Raw genomic sequence first — 27,271 nt, 5'->3', positions numbered from 1 at the left:
AAAAATATTACTGTTAAAAAGTAAAAAGGAGAAAATTGAGCTAGAAGTTCTGAGGGGAATTTAAAGGCACCGGAGAATTTCTTATATTTCTGGGTTGACAGGGTGACCAACAGGAGGTAGAAGATGTTGGGATTGGAAAAGGTCTAGCATATAAAAAATGAACCATTTTTGGGACTTCCCCAGTGGTCTAGTGGTTAAGACTCTGCCTTCCAATGCAGAGGGCATGGGTTTGATCCCTGGTCAGGGAACTAAGTTCCCACATGCTGTACAGTGCAGCCAAAAAAACCCAAAAAACAAACAAAATGAACCATGTTATTCTAACCCAATGCAGCAGGCAAACTGAAGACTTGTTGTATGTATGACCTTATTTCTGGTTCAATTTAGCCAACATTTATTGAACCTTTTAAGTGTCAGGTACTGTTTGAAACCCCAGTGATAGAAAGGTGAAAAAGGCATGAATCCTGTCCTCTGAGAAGCAAGGGCAAAGGCCTGCTGGCAGAGGGAGCAGGACACGTTAGAAGGAGTGAACAGAAGAGGCATTGCTCTGCACAAGTCCACTGTATAGCTGTCTTATTAGTGTCCATTTATTTTGCAAAGGGAAAAATAAGCTAGGTGGGGCACAGATTTTCTTTCTGCTGCTTGTGAATGTTTCATTGCAGTAATTTATATGACCTTTTTGATGTATAGTAATATTTAATTTATTAAGCACCTGGTGTAGTTCCATTCTATCAGGTTGGAGTGGAGAATATAAAAACTTAAGATATGGTCTCCTCCTTTTATCAATTCGTGATTTACTTAAGTAGACAGATGGTATACAGCTATAAAGAGAATTCAGTTATAAGTGCTGTAATCAAAGTGAAACCAACATGCAGTGGGTGACATTGTTCCTTACTGTAACTAACCAGGCCAGTGTTATATCTGTTTTATAGATGATGCATGAGAGAAGAAGTGAGCTGCTTCTAAATGAGTTAGTACCAGAACTCAAACCCTTATGTTAGTTTATACTTGGCTTCTTATTAATACTTACTTTGTGTGTGTGGGAGTTATGTGAAATGGTTAGATAAAAAATAACAATGACAACTAACATTTATTGGACACTTATGTGCTAGGTACTGTGCTAAGAGTTTTATATAACCATCTGATTTAATCCTTAATAGGAGGTAAGTACTACAATTATACACGAGAAAATCAAGACTTGGGGATAAATTGCTTAAGAACAAAACTATTAAGTGGCAAGCTAAGACTTAGACTGAAGTGTTCTGAAATCTTTGGAGAGAAAATACTGCATGTTGGCACCAGTGTCTTATGGTTTTTGAAATCTGAATTTGTCAAAACTTTTGTCAAGACATTTATACTAATATTATGTATGCAGTTAGAGAATTTTAAACATTTGTCTCATCATTAAAACTTGATTAATTCTTTAAATGATTGGTCTGATTTCCAGTGGATTGTAGAAATTTACTATCACTCTGTAGATGTGAGAATCTCTGATACCAACTTATTTTTTGCCTTTTGCTGTTGTTGATTTGAAATAGATCAGAGGTTGGATCTATGCAAACTTGGGCCAAATGACAATGATACAGTTAGAGGACAGATAGTAGGTAAGTGTGGAATTGAAAGTTATGTGAATTTTGGCTTTATTTAAGCTGACCTAAACTCTAAATACCTTTAAAATCAAAGTACAGTAACTGTAGCTTCATTGTATTGGCATGAATTAAATGAGTCATGTAAAATTATTCAAATAGTGGATGCAGAATCTAGGACAACTTAATTTTTTAAAAAAGCAAAAAAATACAAATAATGTAAAAAATAGGCTCCTAATGTGAAGAACTCTTGATCCTTTAGGAAGGAATTCTTTCAAAGTATACAAATATAGTAGAACACGAGATAGACTTTATAGATGATACTAAGGTTTTCTGAAAGTAATTCTCAAACTGGTTTTTGAGTAAGAAAAACCAGTCTAATGCTTTGCAGTTTTAAAGTAATCTTTACTAATTGAAAAAAATAGAATGGTAGTGTAGCATGATTGGAGAAAGGGAAAAATTGTTACCTTACTCATAAGGCATTTAGTGGGCTAGTGGGGTTATCTTGAATTGGCCCCTTTATATAAAATTTCCTGAGACTTATCTTAAGAATTGATAGATTGAGATTTGATCAAGATACCTAGAATGGTAGGGCACTGAGGTGGGCTCCTTTGAAGCTTCTTAAAGAAGTAACAGGCAATTGGAACCTTACCATTGCATTATAGAGCAGAATTTAGAATAACATGATTGCATTATATGAACCTATCAGAGAGGTTTTAGTTACAGGAAGGACTTGAAGGACTTAGCTTTACAAGGCAATGAATTAGGTTCATAGAGAGTTGCCAAAGTAGCATCATAACAAAAGCCCTATTCTGGTTATCGCAGGGAAATATCTACACTACAGCGTTATTCATAATTCCTGTCATTCTTAGATTGAGAAGGAAGTTAAAAACTCAAAAATGTGGAATACACAAATATACCTTTCATGTGTTACGCCTCTTTTTAAGTGCACTAGTGGCCTTGCGTTGCCCCATTAGGATGGGAAAAAAGGAGTTAGATTCTCCTCCATGAACATGATAAAGTGTAGAAAACCTTAAAGAGAAAAATCTCATGGACAGAGAAATTGCAGGGGCTTCCCTGGTGGCGCAGTGGTTAAGAATCTGCCTGCCAGTGCGGGGGACACGGGTTTGAGCCCTGGTCTGGGAAGATCACACATGCTGTAGAGCAGCTGTGCCCGTGCGCCACAGCTACTGAGCCTGCGCTCTAGAGCCCGCGAGCCACAACTACTGAAGCCTGTGAGCCTAGAGCCTGTGCTCCGCAACAAGAGAAGCTGCCATAGTGAGAAGCCCGCTCACTGCAATGAAGAGTAGCCACTGCTTGCCGCAACTAGAGAAAGCCTGCGTGCAGCAACGAAGACCCGACACAGCCAAAAAGAAATAAATTTAAAAAAAAATTTCAGAATTTAGTAGAAACTAAAGAGTTCGTTCTTAAGTATTAAAATAAGCGAAGACAGGTGTCTTTCAAAGAGAAATATTTTAAATTGCAGTAACTCTTTCTAGTTCTGTGACTCTTAGTAATGTTTTTGTTGTTTAATAGTAAGTCTTCAGTCCAGAGACCGAATAGGCACAGGAGGACAAGTTGTGGACTGCAGTCGTTTGTTTGATAATGATTTACCAGATGGGTAAGCAAAAATCATTAGGTAATATCCCTAAAATAATGAGAAATACGTTGGTGTTTATATTTAAGTTTAGAAATTTGCTGATCAATTCCAAAATCTAGGTTTTCCTTGTACTTAGAAAATTAGTGAGGGATCTTATCACAACAAATTCGTAAAATAAGCCATGAATTAGATATGTTACATTTGTTTTTTAAGAGTTTTGACTAGGAGACAAGTTTCTTGACAAATTTAAATCTCCTGTAAATATTATATATTCAAAATGAAAACTTTTTTGATTGACTTAATTATTCAAAACAAGGCATGCTGAATCTGAGGCATTGCTCTATTTAGAGGGATGAGATACAGAATTTGTGTAATAGTAATTACAATAACATAGTAACATTTATTGAGCCTGCAAGTGTCAAATAGTGTTATAAGCACATTATATCATTTATCATTACATATATATCATTACATGATATTCATTAGATCATTTAATTCTCATAATGTGATTCTGGAATTAGACCATTTGGGTTCCAATCCTTACTCTTCTGTTTACTAGCTTTATGAGTTTAATCAATTTATTTGACTTTTGTAAGCTTTGGTTTATATTTATTTATCAAAGAGGATAATGATAATAGTATATACGCCATCAATACTTGTGAGGATTAAATGAAGTCATTCATGTAAAGCACATAGCACAATGTCTTGCATAGAGTGCTTAATAAATAATTAGCAAAAAAAAAAATAATTAGCTATTACTACTACTACTGTTACTACTATTATTACCCTCATGCATTTTACAGACTTACAAAACTGAGACTCAGAGAGGTTAAGTATTTTGCCAGAGGCCACATAGAAATGGCAGAACTGGAACACAGATTTAAGCCTTGATTCCAAAGCTTATGCTTTTTATCATTGCTCTCTATCTTTGTTTCATACTAGTTCTGAAACCTTACCGATTTTATTTTTAATTCTCAGAGTATTTTTAATTAACTTCAGTGAGGTATACTTTACATACAATAAACTATATCCATTTTAAGTGTATAATTGGTTGAGTTTTAAGTTATTTTTGACATGAAATTTCAAATCTAAGCTATGGTATTTGCTCATTTTGTGTAAGCTGTTAAAAATTGCTATAATTTGTTTATAGATCATTTTAGCTTCTTGATATATCTTAATTTTTATGGATTTGAGGTGGATTATGGTACTTTTGAAGGGGAAGTTTAAGATGAAATAACTAGTCAGTATTGAGAGATTACAACAGTTGTATGGCTTATTCTAAATTTGTTCTACATTATTGTACTATAATTGTAATCACAGGGGTAAAAACCTGTTTAGCATCTTTTTATTTTCTATTGTTTAAGGCCTCCAAACCTCTGCCAGTGGTTTGGTGGAATATTAACATAACATAGTCACTCGCCTAATTTTTTTGTTATATGAATTAATAAGATATTGAAGAAGAAGTGGCATTATTGCTTTTTAAAAAATTAGTTTGAGAAATAGCCTGTGTTGGTGAGGTTGTGGAGAAAAAGGAGCGCTTGTACAGTGTAGGTGGGAATATAATCAGTACAGCCACTGTGGAAAATGGTAGGGAGGTTCTTCAGAAAGTTAAAAACGGAATTACCATATGATCCAGCTATCCTACTTCTGGGTATGTATCCTAAGAAAATGAAAACACTAATTCAAAGAGGTATATGCACCCCTTTGTTCATTGCAGGATTATTTACACACACACACACACACACACACACACACTGGAATATTGCTCAGCCATAAAAAAAGAATAAGTTCTTGTCATTTGCAACAACATGGATGGATCTAGAGAGTATTATGCTAAATGAAATAAGTCAGACAAAGACAGATACCATATGATTTCACTTATATGTGGAATCTAAAAAATAAAGCAAACAAACAAAACAGAAACAGACTCATAGATACAAAGAACAAACTCTGTATTGGTTTGCCAGAGGGGAGGGAGAGGAGGGGAAATTGATGAAATAGGTGAAGGGGATTAAGAGGTACAAACTTTCAGTCATAAAATAAGTCACGGGGATGTGATGTACAGCATAGGGAATATAGTCCATATTGTAATAACTTTGTATGGTGACAGATGGTTCCTAGACTTGGTGATCATTTTGTAGTGTATAGATGTCAAACTACTGTGTTGTATACCTGAAACTAATATAATATTGTATGTCAACTATACTTAAAAAAATTCATAACTTTTAGTAGAACATATGTAAGAGAAAATAAAAATATGAAGATTAAAAAAATTAGTTTGGGTAAGCTAAATGCTTTAAAAAGCTTTTATATACTTTTCTAGTTAAATTTAATTTTTTAAAATTATGTATAATTTTTATTTTTAGTATGGCCTTTTTTCCCCCATTAAATTCTGGAGAAATTAGTATAATTTAATTGAGCATTGTTGACATCATTGAAAAATTCTCATTTTGGCTGATGGAAAATATTAGTCACACCTCAGTATAAATATTTTAAAAGCTTCAGAATTCTAGAAGACATATTGTACAGTTCTAAAATAAGTTGAAACAATTCCTATATTCTGTGTATTGCTTTTTCAATTTGTCATTCCTGATTCATAACAGCAAATGTCTTCCTGGCTTGTTCCAAAAACATTCTATGTCTGGCTTCCTATTACTGCTTTATCTCTCAATATTTTTATTTAAGCTGGGAAGAAAGGCGAACTGCCTCTGGAAGAATCCAGTACCTAAACCACATAACAAGAACTACGCAATGGGAACGCCCAACACGGTAAGAACATACAAGTATCTTCCCATGGTCTATGCTGTTTGCCCTCCTGAAGTCCCCTATCTTTTATCTGTCAGTTTTACCAGATTTCCTTTCTTGGTTTAAACTGCTCTAGATCAGTAGATCTTATAGCAAATGCCATTATTATTATTATTATTATTAATTTTTTGGGGGGGGCGGTACGCGGGCCTCTCACTGTTGTGGCCTCTCCCGTTGCGGAGCACAGGCTCCGGATGCGCAGACTCAGCGACCATGGCTCACGGGCCCAGCCGCTGCGCGGCATATGGGATCTTCCCGGACCGGGGCATGAACCCATGTCCCCTGTATCGGCAGGCGGACTCTCAACCACTGCGCCACCAGGGAAGCCCTGCCATTATTATTTTTAATAAAGGTTGCTTAGCAGGTCATCCTGTAGCTCCATGGCCTGTGATGGTGTTCAGTAAATATTTATTAGATGAGTTAAATGAATACATTGAGAAGTCATCTTATTTCTAGGACTCTTAAAAATTTTTTTTGAGTCCATTATTGAACGGCTGTAACAAAATATGTATACAGGATCTCCATTTATTCAATAATGTCGGGGGATGATTATATTGTGTCCAGTAAGGTCTTTGACCAAGATAAGAACCAGATGCTCTGAGACCATATGGAGGGGCACCTGACTTAGAGTTGGGGGCAAGATGGTAGAACTTGCAAAGGAAAACTGAAGGAGGAGAGTCTCTGAACTAAATCCTGAAGAATATGAGGATTTAGCCAGGTAAGGGGAAGGTGATAAAAAGTGTTCAGGGTAGTGGTAACAGCTATCATTCAGTTCACCAAATTGTTATATGCCAGGCACTGTGCTCAGCATTTGGGCTATAACCATGAATAAGGCAGAAAGGCCTTCCTGGAGCTTAATGTGTAAAGTCATGGGGATGCAAGATAAGTTTTGAAAGCTTCAAGGAAAGCTCTGTAAGTAACTGAAAATGAATAGGATAAGTGGCTGGATTTCCTTTTTTTTTTCAGAATAAGAAAAAAGTTTATTTGCCACCTCTACTCAGTGTTTGTTTTGCTCTTTCTACTTTTTTTTTTTTCCCTGAGCAGGTCTGGCACCAGACATAGAACATCAAATGCTTCTCATTAGCTATACTTTTATTTATTGGGGATTAATTGCTTAACTCATTGAACCACAAAGTTTTCTCTATTATACTGTGATTCTCAGATGAAAGCTTAGCTTATGTTGCCATTTTAAAAAGTGCTTATTTGAGAGTTGATTTCTAGTATTAAACTGCCAAGGATTATATGGAAGTCAAAGAACCTATTTTTATCACATCTGAGTGTAAATAAATGTGTACTTGTGTCAGTGCTTTAGTGAAGTCTATTTCCTTCTCATTTAACTGATAAAATTGACTTTAATTTCCACATGTATAAAGTCGATTGTGTTGTAAATGTTAGTTTAAAAATTAACTCTTAATTATCCTCTTAGTTTGGATGACCTACAAGAGACTGGAAGCTCTTTGAAGAGACAGACTATCTTTCCTTTATTCACTCAATATTTATTGAACTACTTACTATTCTTAAATATATGCTAAGCACTACTCTAGGTGCAGGGAATACATATGGTGGGGAACAAACTAGGCAGACTTTCTTCTCTCAGTAAATATTCTAGTGGGGGAAGACAGATGAAAACAAGGATGCAAATGAGAAAAATATCAGAAGTAACTGCCATGCTGAGGAAGTAAGGTGAGGTACTGTCAAATGCCTGGGTGACTACTGTAGATCTGAAGGTCAGGAACGACCTCTCAGAGGCAACATTTAAGCTTAAACTAAGATTTGAATGACAAAAAAGAGTCTGGCCTAGGGAAAATAGGAGAAAAAAATCACTCTAGGTAGAAGGAAGGGCTACTCTCCAGCACTAAAGGTAGAACGACCATGGCAAGCTTGAGGAGGAGGAAGAATGTCAGTGTGGCAGAGGCAGAGTGGGAGAATGGTGGGGACACAGGTCTGAGGTTGCCTGTGGCTAAGCCAAGTAAGGCTTGGTGAGCTCATACTCACATCTACAAATATATGCGGATTTCATATGAAATGTAATTAAAATCAATATAAAGTGATTTGAATACGTAATTGACAATCTGCTTATCACCTGGGTTTCTTTGGTGCTTTGAGGCTTTGGGTTTGCTTTTATTGAGAGTTCTTGAGTCATTATATTTATATTAATCATTCCGTTTTCTTACAAGTGATTGTTACTGCTGTACATACATTGTCTATAAAATTCTGCTTTTGGTATCTGAGTTGAGTAACTTTTTTTCCTTGTTTCTTTTCAATAGACCAGCATCTGAATATTCTAGTCCTGGCAGACCTCTTAGCTGTTTTGTTGATGAGAACACTCCAATTAGTGGAACGAACGGTGCAACATCTGGACAGTCTTCAGATCCCAGACTGGCAGAGAGGAGAGTCAGGTCACAACGACATAGAAATTACATGAGCAGGACACATTTACATACTCCTCCAGACCTACCAGAAGGCTATGGTATGACAACTAGCAGAGGAAAAATAAAGTGTGTTTTACTGATTTCAGCTTGCTAAGAAGCCAGAAAACCAACTTTTAAAGAAGTTATTAATCTGGGTTTAGGAATTCTGCATGAAAATCAAAGTAAATGTAAAACTCCCCAACTTTGAAAAGTCTTTGAAGTGGTAGAAGACTAACAACACTTTGACTTTGGGCTAGTCGTGTAACCTTAAGCTTTTTGCCCAATTACAATGAAATGAGATGAATGATACCTCTCCTTTTCACAAAGGTATTGTGAGAAGCATATGAAACAACGTGAGACTGCTTTGTAAACAGGCACTGTAAAAAGTGAGACGGTGTTTTTCTTGATAATGGCAATCTGAAGTCAGACTTGTAATTTTCTAGACGTGCATATTTAGAAATAATTTAAAAAGCATATTTCTGATGGTATTTTTATATTTGTATTTGTATTGTCTATAATTTTGTGTTATCTGAGTGATTGGGTTATTGTAAATGATTTAGTCACTTCTGTGTTTGTGTAAAAGTACTATAATCTTATATAATTTCCTAAATTTTAGAATTCCATGTGAAACACGACATGAATCTTCTCATAGTTGAATACAGAACTTCCTAAACTCTTGTAGTATGACCTCAGCTGTTCTCTCCTCTCTTGCTAAAAGCTTAACCAAGTTACTTAACACCCTTGCCCTTTCCACAGCCTCTAGATAAACAGTTCTGGGCTGATGATGACACCTAGTGACCAACATTGGGAGTTGCCTGATCTAACTTGTATTTTATTTTTACTCCGGAATGTTTTTTAAACTTACACAAATGCATCATTCTTACTTTATTTTTTAAGTATTTTAACTATTTAATTTTTTAAAAAACCCAATTTTTCCATTAATTGAGCTAGGCCACACAGGCTAACTTAAAGCACAGTGGTTAGAGCATGGGCTTGGGAAACAGATGGGTTCATATCCTGGCTTTGCTATATATTAGTTGTGTGACGCTGGGCACATTAACCTGTTTGAGCCTCAGTTTTATCTTCTGTACTATAAAGTGGGGAAAATATTATTACCAACCATGTAGATTTGTTGCAAGAAATAAATGAAATTTCATGAGAAGTTAAAATTTAACTTTAATTAATGTCCAGACCTTAGAATCAAGTATCTCCTGGCATTCTTTTTAATTGAGATTATAAGGCAAGTGGTTTGGAGTGGGGGTGGTTAATACTTTATACTTTTACAATATTTGTGTGATTTGGATTAAAAAAATTTTTTTTGTACAACCAAAAACATAGGAGTAAAGTGGGTATCAAGGCTGAAATTATTGCAGCTGTCATCTAGAACCAGTTTTAAACATTTTTACATTTATAATTTTAAAAGTTTAAATTGATTTTTATTACAGGTTTATAAACAAATTTATACTAATAAATATTAGCAATAGTTTTATTGTTTCATATATTGGAATTTTTCATTAGATTTTGTTTTTTTAAAAAAAAAGGTAGTTCTGTTGCTTGAAAACATAAGTAAATAAAGACTACAGACCACCACCGAAGAAACCGTTTCACAGATTCCTTCTCTTTGCCCTGGCCTCCTCACTCTCTCCCCAAGGGCTTTGACTTAATTTTGCCTGCGGCTTTTTTTCCCCAGTAGGCATATGTGCTCTTTAGTCTTCCTGCTCCTAACTTGATTATTTTTCCGTCATTGCTTCTTTTAGTCTATAGGGTGTCTCTTCTATATTCCATCTTTTTTGCTTCTGTTTGAGTCCAAATGTAGTCTTGAGAATACACCTCTCTCAAGGAAAGAAAAAACATAAGTTTTGATATAAAATTAGGCATAATTTAAAAAAGCATTACCAGCCTGCAAACTTTTTGAAAGTTTCTGCAAATCCCTGAGAATCTCCCCAGAGTTGGTTAGCCTCTTCCTCTGAGCCCTTCTGTTTCCCTTAGGCTCCACATTTAAGACAAATAAAAGATAATTTCTTCATGTTTGTTTTATTTAATTATTGGTACTGTGACCATCTTGTTTTCTATTTTCCATTGCAACATGTTTAATATTTGAGCCACATTATAAGTGTAGTTGGCTTTTAAATAGCTGGGCTGTGACCCTCACCACCATTTATAAGACTGTTTCCAGGAGAAAATGTGTTCTGAGTTCAGAACAAGTGATTTGTAAAGCAGTTCTTTTGTAATAAAATTGATTGGTAATTTGGAGAGTTTACCTATTAATATAACATCATCCTAGTGTTTATAGCTGGTTTTGATTTGGACATTCTGAATATGTTTTTATTATTAGTGTTTCTTAATTTTACAGAACAGAGGACAACACAACAAGGTCAGGTGTATTTCTTACATACTCAGACTGGTGTGAGCACATGGCATGATCCAAGAGTGCCTAGGTAAGAACATATTCTAAATATCCTTCATACCACTGAATATCCATTTCACCTAGGATTTATTTGATTATTTAATCTTTAACTTCTTAAAATAGATGATGTAAAAGTTTGGCTCTTTCTGATCAAAAGTTTGACATTTAGTAGAAAGTCCTACTTACTTCTCTGCAACCCTACCCCAGTGCCGTACCACCCAACCAGTCTCCAGTTCCTCTCCCCCTCCCCCTTAAAAAAATTGAGGCAAAAATGTGGGCCTTGTAGGAATTTGAAAATTGACCTAGGGAAAACATACATACCCTTACAAAAACATACATACCCTTTTTTTTTAAGGGTAGTAAATTGATATTTTTCTTTCTGGTTAGGCTTTTTTAAAAAAGGTTTGTTTATTTTAACTTTATATAAGTGTATTCAATCTTCAAGTTTCATTTTAATGTAGAAAAGGAATAACCCAGTTAACATAAATTACTTCTAAATGCCAAAATTTGTATGTTTGAATTGCAGGCCTTGTTGAATGCATTTACTAACCAAAATGTCAGCTGTCTTTTAACTTTAAGAAGATGGAATGACACAAAATCAATTTAGTAGTTTAACACAGTTTCTGGTACATTTTAGTATCAAATAATACATTTTAAACCACTAGCTATTTTGAATTATTTTCTACTGAACAGATGGAGAGTGCCAAGTAGTCCAGTTGAAGCTGCAAAAAAAGGTTGAGTTCTAAGTGAAATTCTAAATCAACTTTATAAGCTATACATATACCTTTGTTGGATGAGAATATTTTATATATTAAGTGCAACATTCCTCTCTTCAAAAAAAAAAAAAGTCCTATGGAGGGTCAAGAGATCTTTTTCTGCCTAAAGTTTGTACTCAGAGCTCTACTTGTCTAGAATCATGTTTTTGAATTAAAAACAGTTGTGACTAACTGATTTTGGATTGCTTTAATACTCTGTTTATTTATAAATAAAGCTATTATAATGAAAATGTTTTCCTTTTTTTCTTTTGGTCGCGCTTCGCGGCTTATGGGATCTTAGTTCCCTGACCAGGGATTGAACCTGGGCCCCGGCAGTGAAAGCACCGAGTCCTAACCACTGGACTGCCAGGGAATTCCCAAAATATTTTACTTTGTGATAGAGCTTAATCAGAATCTTTCGAGGGTGGCAGCCAAGGAAATGTGTTATCATTAATTATTGTATGAAGGTTGCCATTTCTGTGTCTTCATGATATAGCTGTTGATTTTAAAAAAAAAATAGTGGGGAGGAAATTTTTGTTTTATTAATAAATAAGCTCACTGAAAACAATCTAAGTTGCCTCACTTTTAGAAATAAGAGTTTTGATATGTAAATTATGAAGTGTTTTGGGTTCTGTTTATCATGTTGAAGGTCAGTAACGAACTTTTCTATAACATAATTTAAAATCATTGGAAGGAAATGTTTAGAAGAAAAATGATTTTTTAAAAATACTGAATGATTTACAACAGAGTGAAAGCTGATCTTGAGCTGCCTTTTTTTTCCCAGTACGCGGGCCTCTCACTGCCGCAGCCTTTCCCGCTGCAGAGCGCAGGCTCCGGACGTGCAGGCTCAGCGGCCATGGCTTATGGGCCCAGCCGCTCCGCAGCACGTGGGATCTTCCCGGACTGGGGCATGAACCCGGTCCCCTACATTGGCAGGCAGACTCTCAACCACTGCGCCACCAGGGAAGCCCTTGAGCTGCCTTTTGAAAGAGTGGTGTGTAAGCTGGAGTTGGAAGTTGAAACAGAGATTTTGGCACCACAGTGGGCAGTGTGTTCTTACTCCTAAGGAAACAATGTTGGTTTTTCATTAATGAATAAGGGGTTTCTATAAAGATTTAAGAATATTTCATATTGAGTATTGAATAATGACTTTATGAAATAACGCTTTGGATTATATTTCTTTTCTTTAGTCTCTATGCTCCAAATTGTTATCTTAAAATATATTTTGTTTTGGGGGATCCTTTAGTGAATATGTCTTTTGTATGGAGGATCTTTTATCAAAGCAGACTATAAATATTTAGATTCTATTAAAATATCATTACTGTTCAATCAAAGACATTTATAAAATAGTGTCACTCAGACACTTTAAAACTAACTTTATGTAAAGATATCCAGTAAACTTAGATTTATCTGAGAAGCACCATTTTAGAATGTTTTGTATTTCTCTTTAAAATAATGATTAATGCTTTGTTATTCACTGTATTGCATACTGACTATGTAGTCTTAAAATACAGATCTGTATTACTTTTTATGGCTGTGTAACATACCATTTTCCTTTAATCATTTCCCAGTTCCACATAAAGAGTGTTTCCAGTTTTCTGCTTCTCCTCAATTCTTTAGAGCCCTCCCATGTATGACTATAAATTTATAAAATTCTAAATAAAATGATATAAAGTGAAATTCTGCATTACATCAAAAACATTATTCATTCTTTGATTATAAAGAATGATAATTGTTTTTCATTTCTAAAAGTTCCATTTAGAAAAAAATCTATCTGTTCATTCTTAATAATCTCTCAGTGATAGTTTGTCTTTGTAATTGTTCCCTTTTATTATTTGTTTTAAACATTGCATATCATAGCTATTCTTTTTGATCTCTGACAGTACTTGGGGATCTAATTCCGTGGTTTTGTTTCTACTGACTCAGTAATCATGAATTCCTTTCTGAAGTGTTTGGTGATCTTTGATTGTGAGTTTGATTTCAATTGGTTGGAGTTCTGTGGACCTAAAGTGAGAATTTAGGAATTTTTTCTGGAATCACTTCATCTTCCCTTTGAGTTCTCCATGGGGAAGTTCCAGATTTCCTTTTCCAACCTTGCTGCTGGCCTGAGGCTGAGTTTCCCAATTAACCACTACCCTCTGGCAGCCCCCCACTCTGCCTGTCTGCCACTCAGGTACCAGCTCCAGTTTAATTCACTTAAAACAAATTTGAGGAGGACTCTTGGAACTTTTTCCCTTACCTCTTTTGAGACTAGCAGTGTCTCAGAATAGTGTGTTCTTTCCAATCTTTAGTTCTGTAGCAGAAGAATCTCTGGGGCACCTATAAGCACAAGTTAAAAATCATTGTTCCAACAAATCTCTGGGTGCCCATCATTACGTTTTCACTATGACCAAGAAGAGGTTATTTCAGGAAAACTTTTTTTCTAGTTTAACTTTGAAAACATAATTTTGATGAGATTTGTCATTGTAATTATTGGTTACAGAAAACATAATTTTGATGAGATTTGTCATTGTAATTATTGGTTACAGTCTAAATTTATATTAGACATGCTTTTTTTTCATTCTTTAAGGTTCTATAAATCTTCGTCATATATAATAGTATATATATATATTTTTTGTGGTACGCGGGCCTCTCACTGTTGTGGCCTCTCCCATTGTGGAGCACAGGCTCTGGACGCGCAGGCCCAGCGGCCATGGCCCACGGGCCCAGCCACTCTGCAGCATGTGGGATCCTCCCGGACCGGGGCATGAACCCGTGTCCCCTGCATCCTGCATCGGCAGGCGGACTCTCAACCACTGCACCACCAGGGGAGCCCTTATAGTAGTATTTTAAGAATGCATGATATAGTAACAGTGGTCTTTGCCCCAAAAAGCAAAAAGTCTTTTTGCTTTTTTTATTGTAGCAGTAAACCTTAGAACATTCTTCCTAAGGTGTCTTAAACAGGTTCTTCATTCACTAGCTTTATATCTTTCAGAATTCAAAATGGAGTAGTTATCCTTTAAAATATATACTGTGGTTATTTTCAGGATCACAATTTCAATAACATTTCCAGTTTTGCTTTGTTGAAGAGCTTAAAATTAATCATGGAATGAACGTTTACACAGATTTTATGGTGTAGTAAAGAAAGAAATAATTGAAGGGAAATTTTAGAAAACATTTAATTCCTTATATCACTGACATTTGGAAAACAATATTTTGTCAGACAAGTATTGAAGTACAGTTTATGTTGGCAAATGTTGTGATTGCTTTTATATTAATTTAAAACCTGAATTACATTAAAACCCAGGAATGAACTCACTAAAAATGTAGGCTGTGTGATAAGTTTCTGAGCCATCTATGGATTGGGTTTTGAATATGCAAGTTTGTTAAACCATTGGGAATTAAAGATTCCAGCTGAACGTCTCAAGTTTCTGAAACAATACATTTTCTCAGACTTCATGGAATTGTTCTGTGTCATTTACACTTGCTTGGCTCAGCAGGCCCAGCAGTGAAGTATTTTTTATTTTATATTTGTTTTTGCAGGGATCTTAGCAACATCAATTGTGAAGAGCTTGGTCCATTGCCTCCTGGATGGGAGATCCGGAATACAGCAACAGGCAGAGTTTATTTCGTTGACCATAACAACAGAACAACACAGTTTACAGATCCTCGGCTCTCTGCTAACTTGCATTTAGTTTTAAAGTAAGTTTTTGAAACAATACATGTTCAAATGCGAGTCTGAACAAGAGAAGACTGATAGATGCTTTTTGTAATAAATGTGATAGAATGTCTGCTCTCTTCAATTATAAATCACTTTTTGAACATAATTTTATATAAGAATATGACAAATTTAACTCTCATGTTTGGGTATTTTAATCCCCCTGTGCTTAAGTAGGAACCTGTCCTGAAATGTTAGGAAAAGGGTGTGTATCAGAGGTGCACCGTAGCACACCTGCAGAGACAGGCTACTTTATGGAGTGGATGGATTTTTTTCCTTGAGTGCATCAGAAATAGCTCTAGGATAGCTGAATCTATCCCAGAGGATTTTCTGATGTGTCAGTTTTGTGCTTCAGCTTTAAGGCTTCTTTCCCATTTGCAGGACTTAGACAGTCATTCTTACAAGTCTTTGTGAATGGGCTTGATGTACCCTGGGTTTTTTTTTAATTATTAAAATACAGTTGATTTACAATACTGTGTCAGTTTCAGGTATATAGCAAAGTGATTCAGTTTGCTATATACATATGTAATATATATATATTTCAGATTATTTTACATTTTAGTTTATTACAAGATATTGAATATAGTTCCCTGTGTTCTATAGTAAATCCTTGTTACTTATCTATTTTATGTATAGTAGTTTGTATCTGTTAATCCCATACTACTAATTTATCCCTCCCCACCCTCCCTTTCCCCTTTGGTAACCATAACTTTGTTTCCTACGTCTGTGAGTCTGTTTCTGTTTTGTATATAGATTCATTTGTATTATATTTTAGATTCCACATGTAACTGATACCATAGTATTTGTCTTTCTCTCTCTGGCTTACTGTACTTAGTATGGTAATCTCTAGGTCCATCCATGTTGCTGCAAATGGCAATATTTCATTCTGTTTTTATGGCTGAGTGATATTTTAGAGAGAGAGAGAGTGTGTGTGTGTGTGTGTGTGTGTGTGTGTGTGTATATGTACTTGGGTTGCTTCCATGTCTTAGCTGTTATAAATAGTGCTGCTATGAACATTGGGGTGCATGTATCTTTTCAAATTAGAGTTTTCATATTTTCCAGATATATGCCCAGGAGTGGGATTGCTAGATCGTATGATAGCTCCATTTTTAGTTTTTTTCAGGACCCTCCATACTGTTTTCCATAGTGGCTACACCAATTTACATTCCCACGAACAGTGTAGGAGGGTTCCCTTTTCTTCACACTCTCTCCAGCATTTATTAATGTAGACTTTTTGATGAACTGTGGGTTTAAAAAAAAAAAAGTCAGCTTTATTAAAATTTAATTGACACAATAAATTGTACATATTTACAGTGTACAGTTTAGTTTTGACATATTATATAACTGTGAAACCATCACCATAATGGAGATAGTGAACATATCCATCACCCCCGAAAGTCTCCTCCTGCCTCTTTGTAGCCTGTTGGTAGTCCCTCCTCCCATCCCTTCCCTAGTTTCCTAAGGCTGCCGTAACAAAATATCACACACTGGGTGGTTTATAACAATAGAAATTTATTCTTTTATAGTTCTGGAGGCTAGAATTCAGAATCAAGTTGTCAGAAGGGTTGGTTCCTTCTGGTGGCTCTGAAGGAAAATCTGTTCCATGCCTCTCTCCTAGCTTCTGGTGGTTGCCAGAAACTTTACTGTTCCTTGACTTGTGGACACATTATCCCAGTCTTTACCTTTGTCTTCACGTGGCCTTCTATGATCTATTTTATCCACAAAACTTCTGCCACCAAGTGTGTGGGTTTTTTCCTCAAATATTCCAATTGTCCACGTCTGCAGACGCCATCGAGGTGTACAGCGCCGGAATTCAGTCTAATACCACCTCCAGTTAGTATCAGGCCTCACAGGTTAAGGGCTCAGTCTCACAAGACTGTTCTCACTTCTGATGCCATTTATAAGTCCCAGGCCTCCCGTATTTCTTGCCAACTGGCTATAAATCGAGTTCTCATGACTCTCTCCTTGGGTTCAATAATTTTCTAGAATGGCTCACAGAACTCAGGGAAATTATTTCTTTACTATTACCAGTTTATTATAAAGGATGCAACTCAGGAACAGCCACATGGAAGAGAGGCACAAGGCAAGGTATGGGGCAGGGGCTGCATAGTGCGTCCATGCCCTCTCCAGGCGCTTCATCCTCCGAGCACCCTCAGTGTGCTCACCATCCAGAAGCTTTCTGAACACTTGTTTAGGCGTTTTTATGGAGTTGTTATCACACAGGAGTGATCGATTATTAACTCAATCTCCAGTTCCTCTCCCCTTCCCCAGAGGCTGGGGGGATGTGCCTGAAAGTTCTAGGCTTCTAATCAAGCTTTGGTCTTTCTGGTGACCAGCCCCCATCCTGAAATTATATAGGGGCCTAGCAAGTCACCTCACTGAAACAAAAAATGCTCCAATACCCAGGAAATTCAAAGGGATTCAGGAGCTTCTGTATCTTGTACTGGGGACAAAGACCAAATAATAGAACAGAATACACTCCTGTCACCTGTGTCACTCAGGAAATTTCAAGCATTTTAGGAGTTCTGTGTCAAGAACTGGGGACAGAGACCAAAGTATATTTCTTATTATGCCACACTTTCTTTCCTGTATGTCTGGGTCGAAATTTACGTCTTCTTATAAGGATACCAATTTATTGGATTTAGAGCCACCCTAATCCAGTGTGACCTCATTTAACTTGATTACATCTGCAAAGACCCTATTTCCAAATAAGGTCACATCCACAGGTGCCAAGGCTTAGTTAGGACTTCAACATATTTTTTTGGACACAGTTCAATCCACACCCCATCTTCAGCCAACCATTGATTTGCTTTTTCTGTCACTATACATTTGCAGTTTTTAGAGTTTCAGATGAGTGGATTCATACAGCATGTACTCTTTGCTTGGTTTCTTTTACCCAGCCTAATTATTTGAGATTCATCTCTGTTGTTGTATGTATAGTTCATTTTTTTCCTTGCTGGGTGGTATTCCATTGTATGGATAGACCTCAATTTATTTGTTTACCTGTTGATGAACATTTGGATTGTTTCAGTTTGGGCCATGACTAAACTGTTACGAACATTCGTGTGGGTTTTTTTATTTTTGGCCACACTGTGTGGCATGTGGGATCTTAGTTCCCCGACCAGGGATCGAACCCGCGCCCCCTGCATTGGAAGTGCAGAGTCTTAACCACTGGATCGCCAGGGAAGTCCAGGAACATTTATGTTTAAGTCTTTGTGTGGACATATGCTCTCACTTCTCTTTGATAAATAAATACCCAGGCTGCACAATATGATAGATTTATGTTTAATTTTTTAAACTGCCAGATTGCTTTTTGAAGTGATTGTACCATTTGACTTTCCCACTAGAAGTGTATGAGAGTTGTAGTTGCTCTTGCTAACACTTGGTATGGTTAATCTTAATTTTGGACATTCTAATAGATGTGTAGTGTTATCTCATTGTTTTTTGGGGTGGGGCGGTCTGTGTTGGGTCTTCGTTGACAGGCTTTCTCTGGTTGCGGCGAGCAGGGGCTACTCTTCGTTGTGGTGTGTGGGCTTCATTGCGGTGACTTCTCTTGTTGCGGAGCATGGGCTCTAGGCACGTGGGCTTCAGTAGTTGCGGCACGTGGGCCCTAGGGCGTGTGGGCTTCAGTAGTTGATGCACGCGGGCCCCTCAGCTGTGGCTCGCGGGCTCTAGAGCGCAGGCTCAGTAGTTGTGGCGCACGGGCTTAGTTGCTCCGCGGCATGTGGGATCTTCCCAGACCAGGGATCGAACCTGTGTCCCCTGCATTGGCAGGTGGATTCTTAACCACTGTGCCACCAAGGAAGTCCCTCATTATAGTTTTAATTTACATTTCTCTAATGACTAATGATGTTGAGCATCTTTTCATGTGCTTATTTCCATCCGTATATCTTCTTCGGTGAAATTTTTTGCCTCCTTTTTTTAAAAAAACTGAGTTGTTTGGGTTTTTTTGACTTTCGAGTTTTGAGAATTCTTTAGATATTTGAAATACAAGTTTTATGTCAGCTGTATGCTTTAGAAAGATTTTCTCCTAGACCATGATTTTTGTCTTTTCATTTTCTTAACAGTGTCTTTTGAAGAGCATAAGGTTTCTTTGAAATTTCAATGAAGTTCATTTTATCCATTTGTTCTTTTATGAATTGTGCTTTGGGGATCATATTTAAGAAATTTTTGCGTAACATGAGTCATAAAACTTATCTAGTGTTTCAGAAGTTTTATGGCTTTAGGTTTTACATTGAAGTCTCTGATCTACTTTGAATTAAAGTTTTGTATCTTTAAGTTGGTATACCCAAGTTTTTTTTTGTTTTTGGATAGGATTAATACAGTTGTTTAGAGAGTATTTTTAATATATTCTGTTTTGATTTATATATGTGTGTGTGTATTAAAAAACACCTTTATTACAACGTTTTATGAGAGTAGTAAATGGCGATTTGTAATTTTCATCAAAGCTGCATTTTCTCTGGATAGTTACACGTTCTAGGATAAAATTTGGCCTGGTACATAAAAGAGTCACTGTATGTAAAGTAAGTTTGGGTGATTTGTTAGAGAACTGAAAGTTATTTTTGTTTATTTTCTCATAGCTACCATTGCCCTTTATCTTTAGGTTAGGAGATTGTACTCTTGTGTCTGTTGTGTGTAAAATTAAATTCCAGGGACTTCCCTGGTGGCGCACTGGTTGAGGGTCCACCTGCCAATTCAGGGGACACGGGTTCGAGCCCTGGTCATGGAGGACCCCACATGCCACGGAGTAACTAAGCCCGTGCGCCACAACTACTGAGCCTGCGCTCTAGACCCCGCATGCCACAACTACTGAAGCCCGCGCGCCTAAAGCCTGTGCTCCACAACAAGAGAAGCCACTGCAATGAGAAGCCTGCGTGCAGAGGCGAGGAGAAGTCCCTGCTCGCCACAACTAGAGAAAGCCTTGCGCACAGCAACGGAGACCCAACGCAGCCAAAAAAAAAAAAAAATTAAATTCCAACAGAGTCACTCAATGTTTGCATAGATATCAATAGTGAATTATCTGACTTTTTACTTCCTGACGGTTTATTGGAATTAACTAGTTCATTATATCATAAGATTCTTTTAAAAAATTCTTAGATGCAACTTATATTATTTTTGCCAGGAGAATAAAAATAACTCTAGGCAATGTGCCTTTAAAAATTATTATTATATTTCTGCTGTACTTGGGAGATTATTTTAGTGTATTTGTGGTAAACCATATATGTGCAGTTAGAAGTCACTTTAGCACAACAGACAATGTGATTGTACTGAATGCCACTGACTATAATACTTAAAAATGGTTAAAATGGTAAATTTTATGCTACGTATATTTTACCACAATAAAAAGACAAGTAGGGACTTCCCTGGTGGTCCAGTGGTTAAGACTCCACACTTCCATTGCACGGGGCACGGTTTCGATCCCTGGTCGGGGAACTAAGATTCCGCATGCCATGCAGCGTGGCCAAAAGAAAAGAAAGAAAAGTAGGCACTTTATAAAGCGTTTAGACTTGTTTGTGAAGTGCTCATTTCTCTGTGCCAGTAACTTGCTGTGACCTCCCACATTCTTGTGGTCTAGACTGTAGCGTGCATAGGAGAAGGGGTCCCTGCCAAGCTGCCAGTTCAAACTGTCTCTTCCAGAGAGACAGACTCTAGATAACAGGCACAGGGTTTGGCCTATGCCTGAATTTTAAAGGGAGAGATGGTAAACTACGCAGAAGAAAATGGAAACGGTATTTGGGAAAGTTGTTCTCAGCAGTTGTATAAAAGTTTTTTTGAATAAAACTCTGTTATCCACTTCTGTAAGTTCCAAGAAATAAACTTTGGAGCTAGTTTATTGTTGTCAAAAATGTCAAGATAAGAATATAATAAGGCCTAGAAATGCTATAGGTAGACTTGGTTTAGTGTAGGATGCTATTTTAAATGTGTAATTGCAATCTCTCTTGTTTAAAATACTTCAATAATATTTGTTTACTTTTAGTCGGCAGAACCAATTGAAAGACCAGCAACAGCAGGTGGTATCGTTGTGCCCTGATGACACAGAGTGTCTGACAGTCCCACGGTACAAACGAGACCTGGTTCAGAAACTAAAAATTTTGCGGCAAGAACTTTCCCAGCAACAGCCTCAGGCTGGCCATTGCCGCATTGAGGTTTCCAGGGAAGAGATTTTTGAGGTAAACTTGCAAGTCTTGTTTTAAAGTAGAGAAAAATTAATTCAGTGATGTACTCTGTTTTCCAAGTATATTTTGGGGGACTCATATCTCTTTAGAATGGGAGAATTTTCATTAATTTTTTTTTTACTTGTGGGAATAAAGGCAATAATATTGGAGAGATTTAATACATAAGATAAACATTTAAATGCGATGAAGTGTGAGATGTTCTGATTGGGAGCAGCTTGGTCCTTGCAGTTGCAGATACTTATTTGTTAATGAATTTTAAAAGACCACAGATATCATCCATCCCTTATTTTCTAATTCTTCCAAGAGGTTAGGGACTCTTAAATCAAAAAATCATTACTGTTGGACTACTTCCTTAATTTATTGAAAATCTTCCTTTCTAGTATATCCTTTTATCTTTGGATTTATAGCTTTAATAGCAACTTCAAAGTTCTTACATAATAAATGGCAGAGGTCCAAGGCAGGGGTTTCCCTCTTATTAGAGTGTTCTGGGACAAAAGATGTTTGGGAACTTTATAATCCTTCTCCCAAAGGATGAACTTTTTTCTCTCAGGACCATTCTGACCTTGTTTGTAGTCAGTCATTTGTATTTTTAAAATAATAGAAAGTTGTCTGTTTAGTGAAGATCACATTAATGATGTTTTCATGTTCTTTGAAACTTTCTTTTTCTTACCTTTACTTTCTACTGGTGTCTGTGACAACTAACTTAAAAAAAAGTGGTAATTCTATCAGATTCTGTTTTTTAATGTGAGTGGAATCATTGCTATGGTTCATAGGACTTAAATATGGAGCTTTGCATTTAGTAGGCTTTTAATATATTTATCAAAGGAATTGGTTTCAGTAGTACAGTATTAAGCTGTATCCATTTTGTTGTCAGAAGTTCCATGAGGTTTCAAACCCTTGGAGCTTATCCATTGATTTGATTGTTGAACAAATTCTACCTTATTTAAATAAACATGTTTTGTAGGTGGAATGGAGGGAGAGTTTAAGTAACAGGTTAAAAGCACCTAGTAATAATAGTATATTAAACATTTATTTCAGGAATCATATCGACAAGTCATGAAAATGAGACCGAAAGATCTCTGGAAGCGATTAATGATAAAATTTCGTGGAGAAGAAGGGCTTGACTACGGAGGGGTTGCCAGGTAAAGCCTTGATCATCAGTAAATGACATATGGATCCTTATATTTACAAATTTAAGATACTCCCTGTGGTGTGACTTTTTCATTGATATTTATTTCCTAGCATAATATTCCCTCATGTTTGCAACAGAGGGTACCCTAGTAGATATATTCATAATTAGGTTAGGATAGTACTGCTACCAGAAGAGTGTTTGTGAACTCCCGAATGGATCATGTAGTCCAATGAGACTTTCTCTGAAAACTAGCTGCAACCCTATATGGACTGTTGGTAGGGTCTGCAGGCCCAATATTTTCTCCATTTCTCTCCTTCAGTACATGTTATTCCCTCTGCTTTACATTGTCAGTAACAGTCTTGAGATTTTAATGACGTATTCTAAACTGAATACTGTTTCCCTTTGCTTACACTGCCACGCTTTTTAACCTTGTTAAAGGAATGTTTGCGTCTGTAAGTATGTGTGTATATCATAAGTGGTCCTTAGAATGTTTCAATACAGAAGCTATAACGTTTCTGCTACATTCAAACATCAAGTATTTTTTTTTCCAGGTGTGAGAATTCACTTTATGTAAATGTAGCAGAAACATTATAGCTTCTGTATTAAAACATTTTAAGGACCGTCATGATAATTCTGCTTCCCCTAATCTAAATCCAGCCTAAATTAAATTTGTGTTTCCACCAAGTCCCATAATCGTTATTTGGCATTACTTGTTTTCACCTGTAGACATACTTTCATTCTGTGACCTTTTTACCTGCAAATGGATAGTTTCTTTAGTTTGGATTTTTAGCATTTATCACTTGTACATCATACTTAAGGCTTGATAGTTTCTGTGGAATGCTTATGATTTACTCATAAGTAGATTTTGAATGCTTGTTGGGAAAACTTGTTAATTATCTGCTGATGGAATCTAAATGCTATAATTATATGTATAGGCCAAATAAGTAGTTAGTTTTTTGTTGTTTATTTCTTAACCTCACTACTTTCGGGGTTTGGGCGGACTAAATGGGATGTGGCAGTGAACTGCTTTTTCTGATCTTTATCCCATAGTAGAACCCAAAAGTAGAGTTTTGCTTTTATGCATGTTCTAAATACTTAGTAAAACAAAACAAAAGTTGGACTTCCTTTTAAAAAACACATACATGGGGCTTCCCTGGTGGAGCAGTGGTTGAGAGTCCGCCTGCCGATGCAGGGGACATGGATTCCTGCCCCAGTCCGGGAAGATCCCACATGCCGCGGAGCGGCTGGGCCCGTGAGCCATGGCCGCTGAGCCTGCGCGTCCGGAGCCTGTGCTTCACAAGGGGAGAGGCCACAACAGTGAGAGGCCTGCTTACCGCAAAAAAAAAAAAAAATAATAAAATGCACATACATGCATAAAAAACATACAGGACACATTAGGTGGGAAGGTTGCTTATGTGGAGACCTCACTTTTTCTTTTTAATCTCTACAGTTTTCAAGTACGGTGTTGGCCAAAAAGTTCGTTTGAACGAACTTTTTGGCCAACCCAATATTAAACGTAGTGATTTGATTTAGACTCCGTCAAATGATAGGACTTTGAAATATTTTCCTTTAACTACTTTAATAGTGTTTCACTGCATTTCCTAAAAATATATTATTCCATCTGTTTAATCCATAATATCAGAATATATCATTTATGTGCCTTTCCTAGCTGAGGAATGACAGGAGTTGAGACTAGAATGACATCTCCTTAAAGCCTAGACTAGTCATTTTATTTCAGTTTCACCAAGATGAATAACAAGTTGTCTTTCATACTTTGAAAAATATAAATGATTTAATAAGCTTAAGTTGATAGTACTGTTTATTATGAGGTTTTAAAAACACCGTTGTATGCTTGAAACCAAGCAGTGGTATGGAACACACCCAGAAAATGCAGGTTTGCCCTTGTGTTCCCACCTATACCAAATGCCTTGCAGTTTCTCACCACTTACATTTTTATCATGGTGTATTTTAGGGTTTACACAAAAAAGATAATGAAGATGGATAATGAAATTTTCTTACTAAAACAATATCAACAATAAAACATACCCTTGTCCGAAAGTAAGAGTAAATTAATGTTATATATCTGTATAAACTAGTATAAGTCTGCCATGATTGGAGAGGACCAGGGTGGTATAGATGGACCACATGGATGTTTTGAAATAATACCATATTCTTCCCTTTATTTTATACTTATTATGAATTACACATTTGTTTAGCAATTAAAAGTAACAGACCACTGGGCTGCAGCATCTAATGAGTAGTTGGTACTTCTGGATATTGTCCTTAGATTCTCTGATGTTAAAATGTCATAAAATTACCCAAAATGGAGTGAGAAGTGACTTCAATAAAACAAGAATTTTCATTTGCTTTTGGGGAATGGTAGACTTTTCTAATGTGATTTTATGTAACTAGTTAGTGCTTTGTTTTATTAAAAACTTCTTGCTAACATGATTAATAGTGTATCTTAGTAAAGATGTATTCATTAACAAAAAATTCCTTTGGCATTTCTTGTTTTTTAGGGAGTGGTTATATCTCTTGTCACATGAAATGTTGAATCCTTACTATGGCCTCTTCCAGTATTCAAGAGATGATATCTATACATTGCAGATCAATCCTGATTCTGCAGTTAATCCGGTATGATTGGTGGTTATAACGATACAAATTAAGTTATGACCTACAATGTTTTTTAATCTTTAAATGTCAGTGTAGTTTATGACATAGGATTACTGTCTTTGTCCAAGTCACATCCTTGGACTTGGCAAGTCCTCTTTTAGAAAATGTTCTCAAGTAAATGATCGTGGATATGTGCAACCGTTTGGGCACAGGGAGATTTACTGCATCACTCTTTGTAGTAGCCCCAAGTGGAAACAACATTGCTGTCCATTAAGAGGGGGTTGATTAAATTATGACATGAAGCAGAATGACATGGTTAAGAGCATAGACTCTGGAATTAGAAAGACATGAGTTCATATCCTTGTCCCATTACTAACTAGCTTTGTGACCTTCATTGACTTAAGCCTCAATTTTATCATTGCTAATAATAATAAATATAGTTTGGACCTGAGAGAGGGGTTGTGACAGTTAAATGAGACCCTGCACATTAAGTATTTAGCACAGTGCTATACATTATTAACCCTATTACATATTATTAAGCACTCAACAAGAGTTAGCAGCTGTTATTAATTTGTTTTTATATTATTTCTGTTATCTTTCCATACAAGGTTATATTATACAGCCACTAAAATGATGTTGTGGGATAATAGTTAATAACATGTAAAGATGGTATTTGTAATATATTAAGTGAAAAGAAGATTACAGAATAATAGTATGAAGCAAATTTTGGTAAACATGTATATGTGTAAACATTGAAAGGCTCTACAATACTGTTAGTGGTTATCTCTGGGTGTTAGACTATGGGCATTTTTTTTTCTTGTCTATATTTTCTAAATATTTTGTAGTGAACAGGTATTGCTTTTTAAAAAGAAAAAAACTATTTTTAAGATAAAAGGGAGGCTTAAAGATTAGCTTAAAGATTATTAAATAGAGAAGTAAAAGAAGTTGAAAATACAAACATCCAACTAATAAAACAGTATATCCTAAAAGACCAAATCTGTCTAAACATGGGAGGCATGTTAGATTCATTGCAGGGTATTCTTTATAAAGGGAAGATTTTTAGGTGAAGGTTCTGCTTGGAGAGCTCATTACTGCCACTGTAGTAATGATAGCTCACGTTTGTTGAGCATTTACCATATGCCAGGTCCAGTGCCTTGGGCTTCATCACCTCATTTTACTACTCACAGAGCCCCTTTTTAGATACTATTATTACCGTCATTTTTCCAGGTATGGAAAATTAGTTCCACAGGGGCTAAGTAATTTGCCCAAGTATACATAGCTAGTAGCTGGCAGAATCAAGACTCTAGTGCAAGTTAGACATGAAATCTGTCCCCTTAAATCTATGATGTTTTGAAGTTCAGTTTCTGGTTAGGTCAAAGGAAGAGGGAGGTATAGAATTGAAAGCTTTTTTCCCATGACAGAGCCAGGATTATAAGGGGCTTAGCAGGAGATGGGAGGAGAGGAAGAGAACAGGATCTGCAGGTGATTTAATGAAGCTGCAGAGGGACTATAGTTTGGGCTTAATTTCTGAGGATAAACTTTACAGAATGACTACCCTTTGAGAGGGGCATTGGCTCTGCTGTAATATTTTATAGCAAAGTATAGTATCTATAGAGACTCTCCCTAATGATTGCTGGGCTTTGATAGGATAACCTATTCCATTTAAATAGTTATAAATTGGAGTATAAGTTATACTTACTTAAAAAATTACCATTGCTTAAATATTTAGTTTTTATTAAAAAATTCCCTGGATAGTATCTACCTTGAGTATTTATGTAAACTCTTCTCAATTTCAGGAACATTTATCATACTTCCACTTCGTTGGACGAATAATGGGAATGGCTGTGTTTCATGGACATTATATTGATGGTGGTTTCACATTGCCTTTTTATAAACAGTTGCTTGGGAAGTCCATTACCTTGGATGACATGGAGTTAGTTGATCCAGATCTTCATAACAGTTTAGTGTGGATACTGTATGTATTGAGTCTTGTTCGTTATATTTAGAATCTGAGCTTTTAAAAAAGATATATGTTTCAAAATGGATGTACTTTTTTTGAAATGTAAAAAATGATTTTTAAAAGTACTTACAC

General features: G+C 36.2%; 1 protein-coding gene across 1 annotated transcript in view; it reads left to right on the top strand.

The window, feature by feature from the left end:
- SMURF2 (SMAD specific E3 ubiquitin protein ligase 2) overlaps nucleotides 1–27,271 on the top strand; it is a 52,232-nt gene that overhangs the window by 16,288 nt on the left and 8,673 nt on the right. The window contains exons 4-13 of the mRNA XM_029213362.1: nucleotides 1,536–1,601; nucleotides 3,120–3,204; nucleotides 5,869–5,952; nucleotides 8,256–8,458; nucleotides 10,753–10,837; nucleotides 15,084–15,242; nucleotides 21,236–21,428; nucleotides 22,473–22,576; nucleotides 25,086–25,200; nucleotides 26,976–27,154. Coding sequence (XP_029069195.1) covers nucleotides 1,536–1,601; nucleotides 3,120–3,204; nucleotides 5,869–5,952; nucleotides 8,256–8,458; nucleotides 10,753–10,837; nucleotides 15,084–15,242; nucleotides 21,236–21,428; nucleotides 22,473–22,576; nucleotides 25,086–25,200; nucleotides 26,976–27,154 — 1,273 coding nt within the window. The remainder of the gene's footprint in view (nucleotides 1–1,535; nucleotides 1,602–3,119; nucleotides 3,205–5,868; nucleotides 5,953–8,255; nucleotides 8,459–10,752; nucleotides 10,838–15,083; nucleotides 15,243–21,235; nucleotides 21,429–22,472; nucleotides 22,577–25,085; nucleotides 25,201–26,975; nucleotides 27,155–27,271) is intronic.

Source organism: Monodon monoceros, unplaced genomic scaffold (genome assembly GCF_005190385.1).
Source record: "Monodon monoceros isolate NGI ecotype Baffin Bay Population unplaced genomic scaffold, NGI_Narwhal_1 Super_Scaffold_9, whole genome shotgun sequence".
NCBI lineage: Eukaryota > Metazoa > Chordata > Mammalia > Artiodactyla > Monodontidae > Monodon > Monodon monoceros.
Note: the sequence above shows the minus strand (reverse complement) of the source record. Positions and strands in the feature narration are given on the sequence as shown.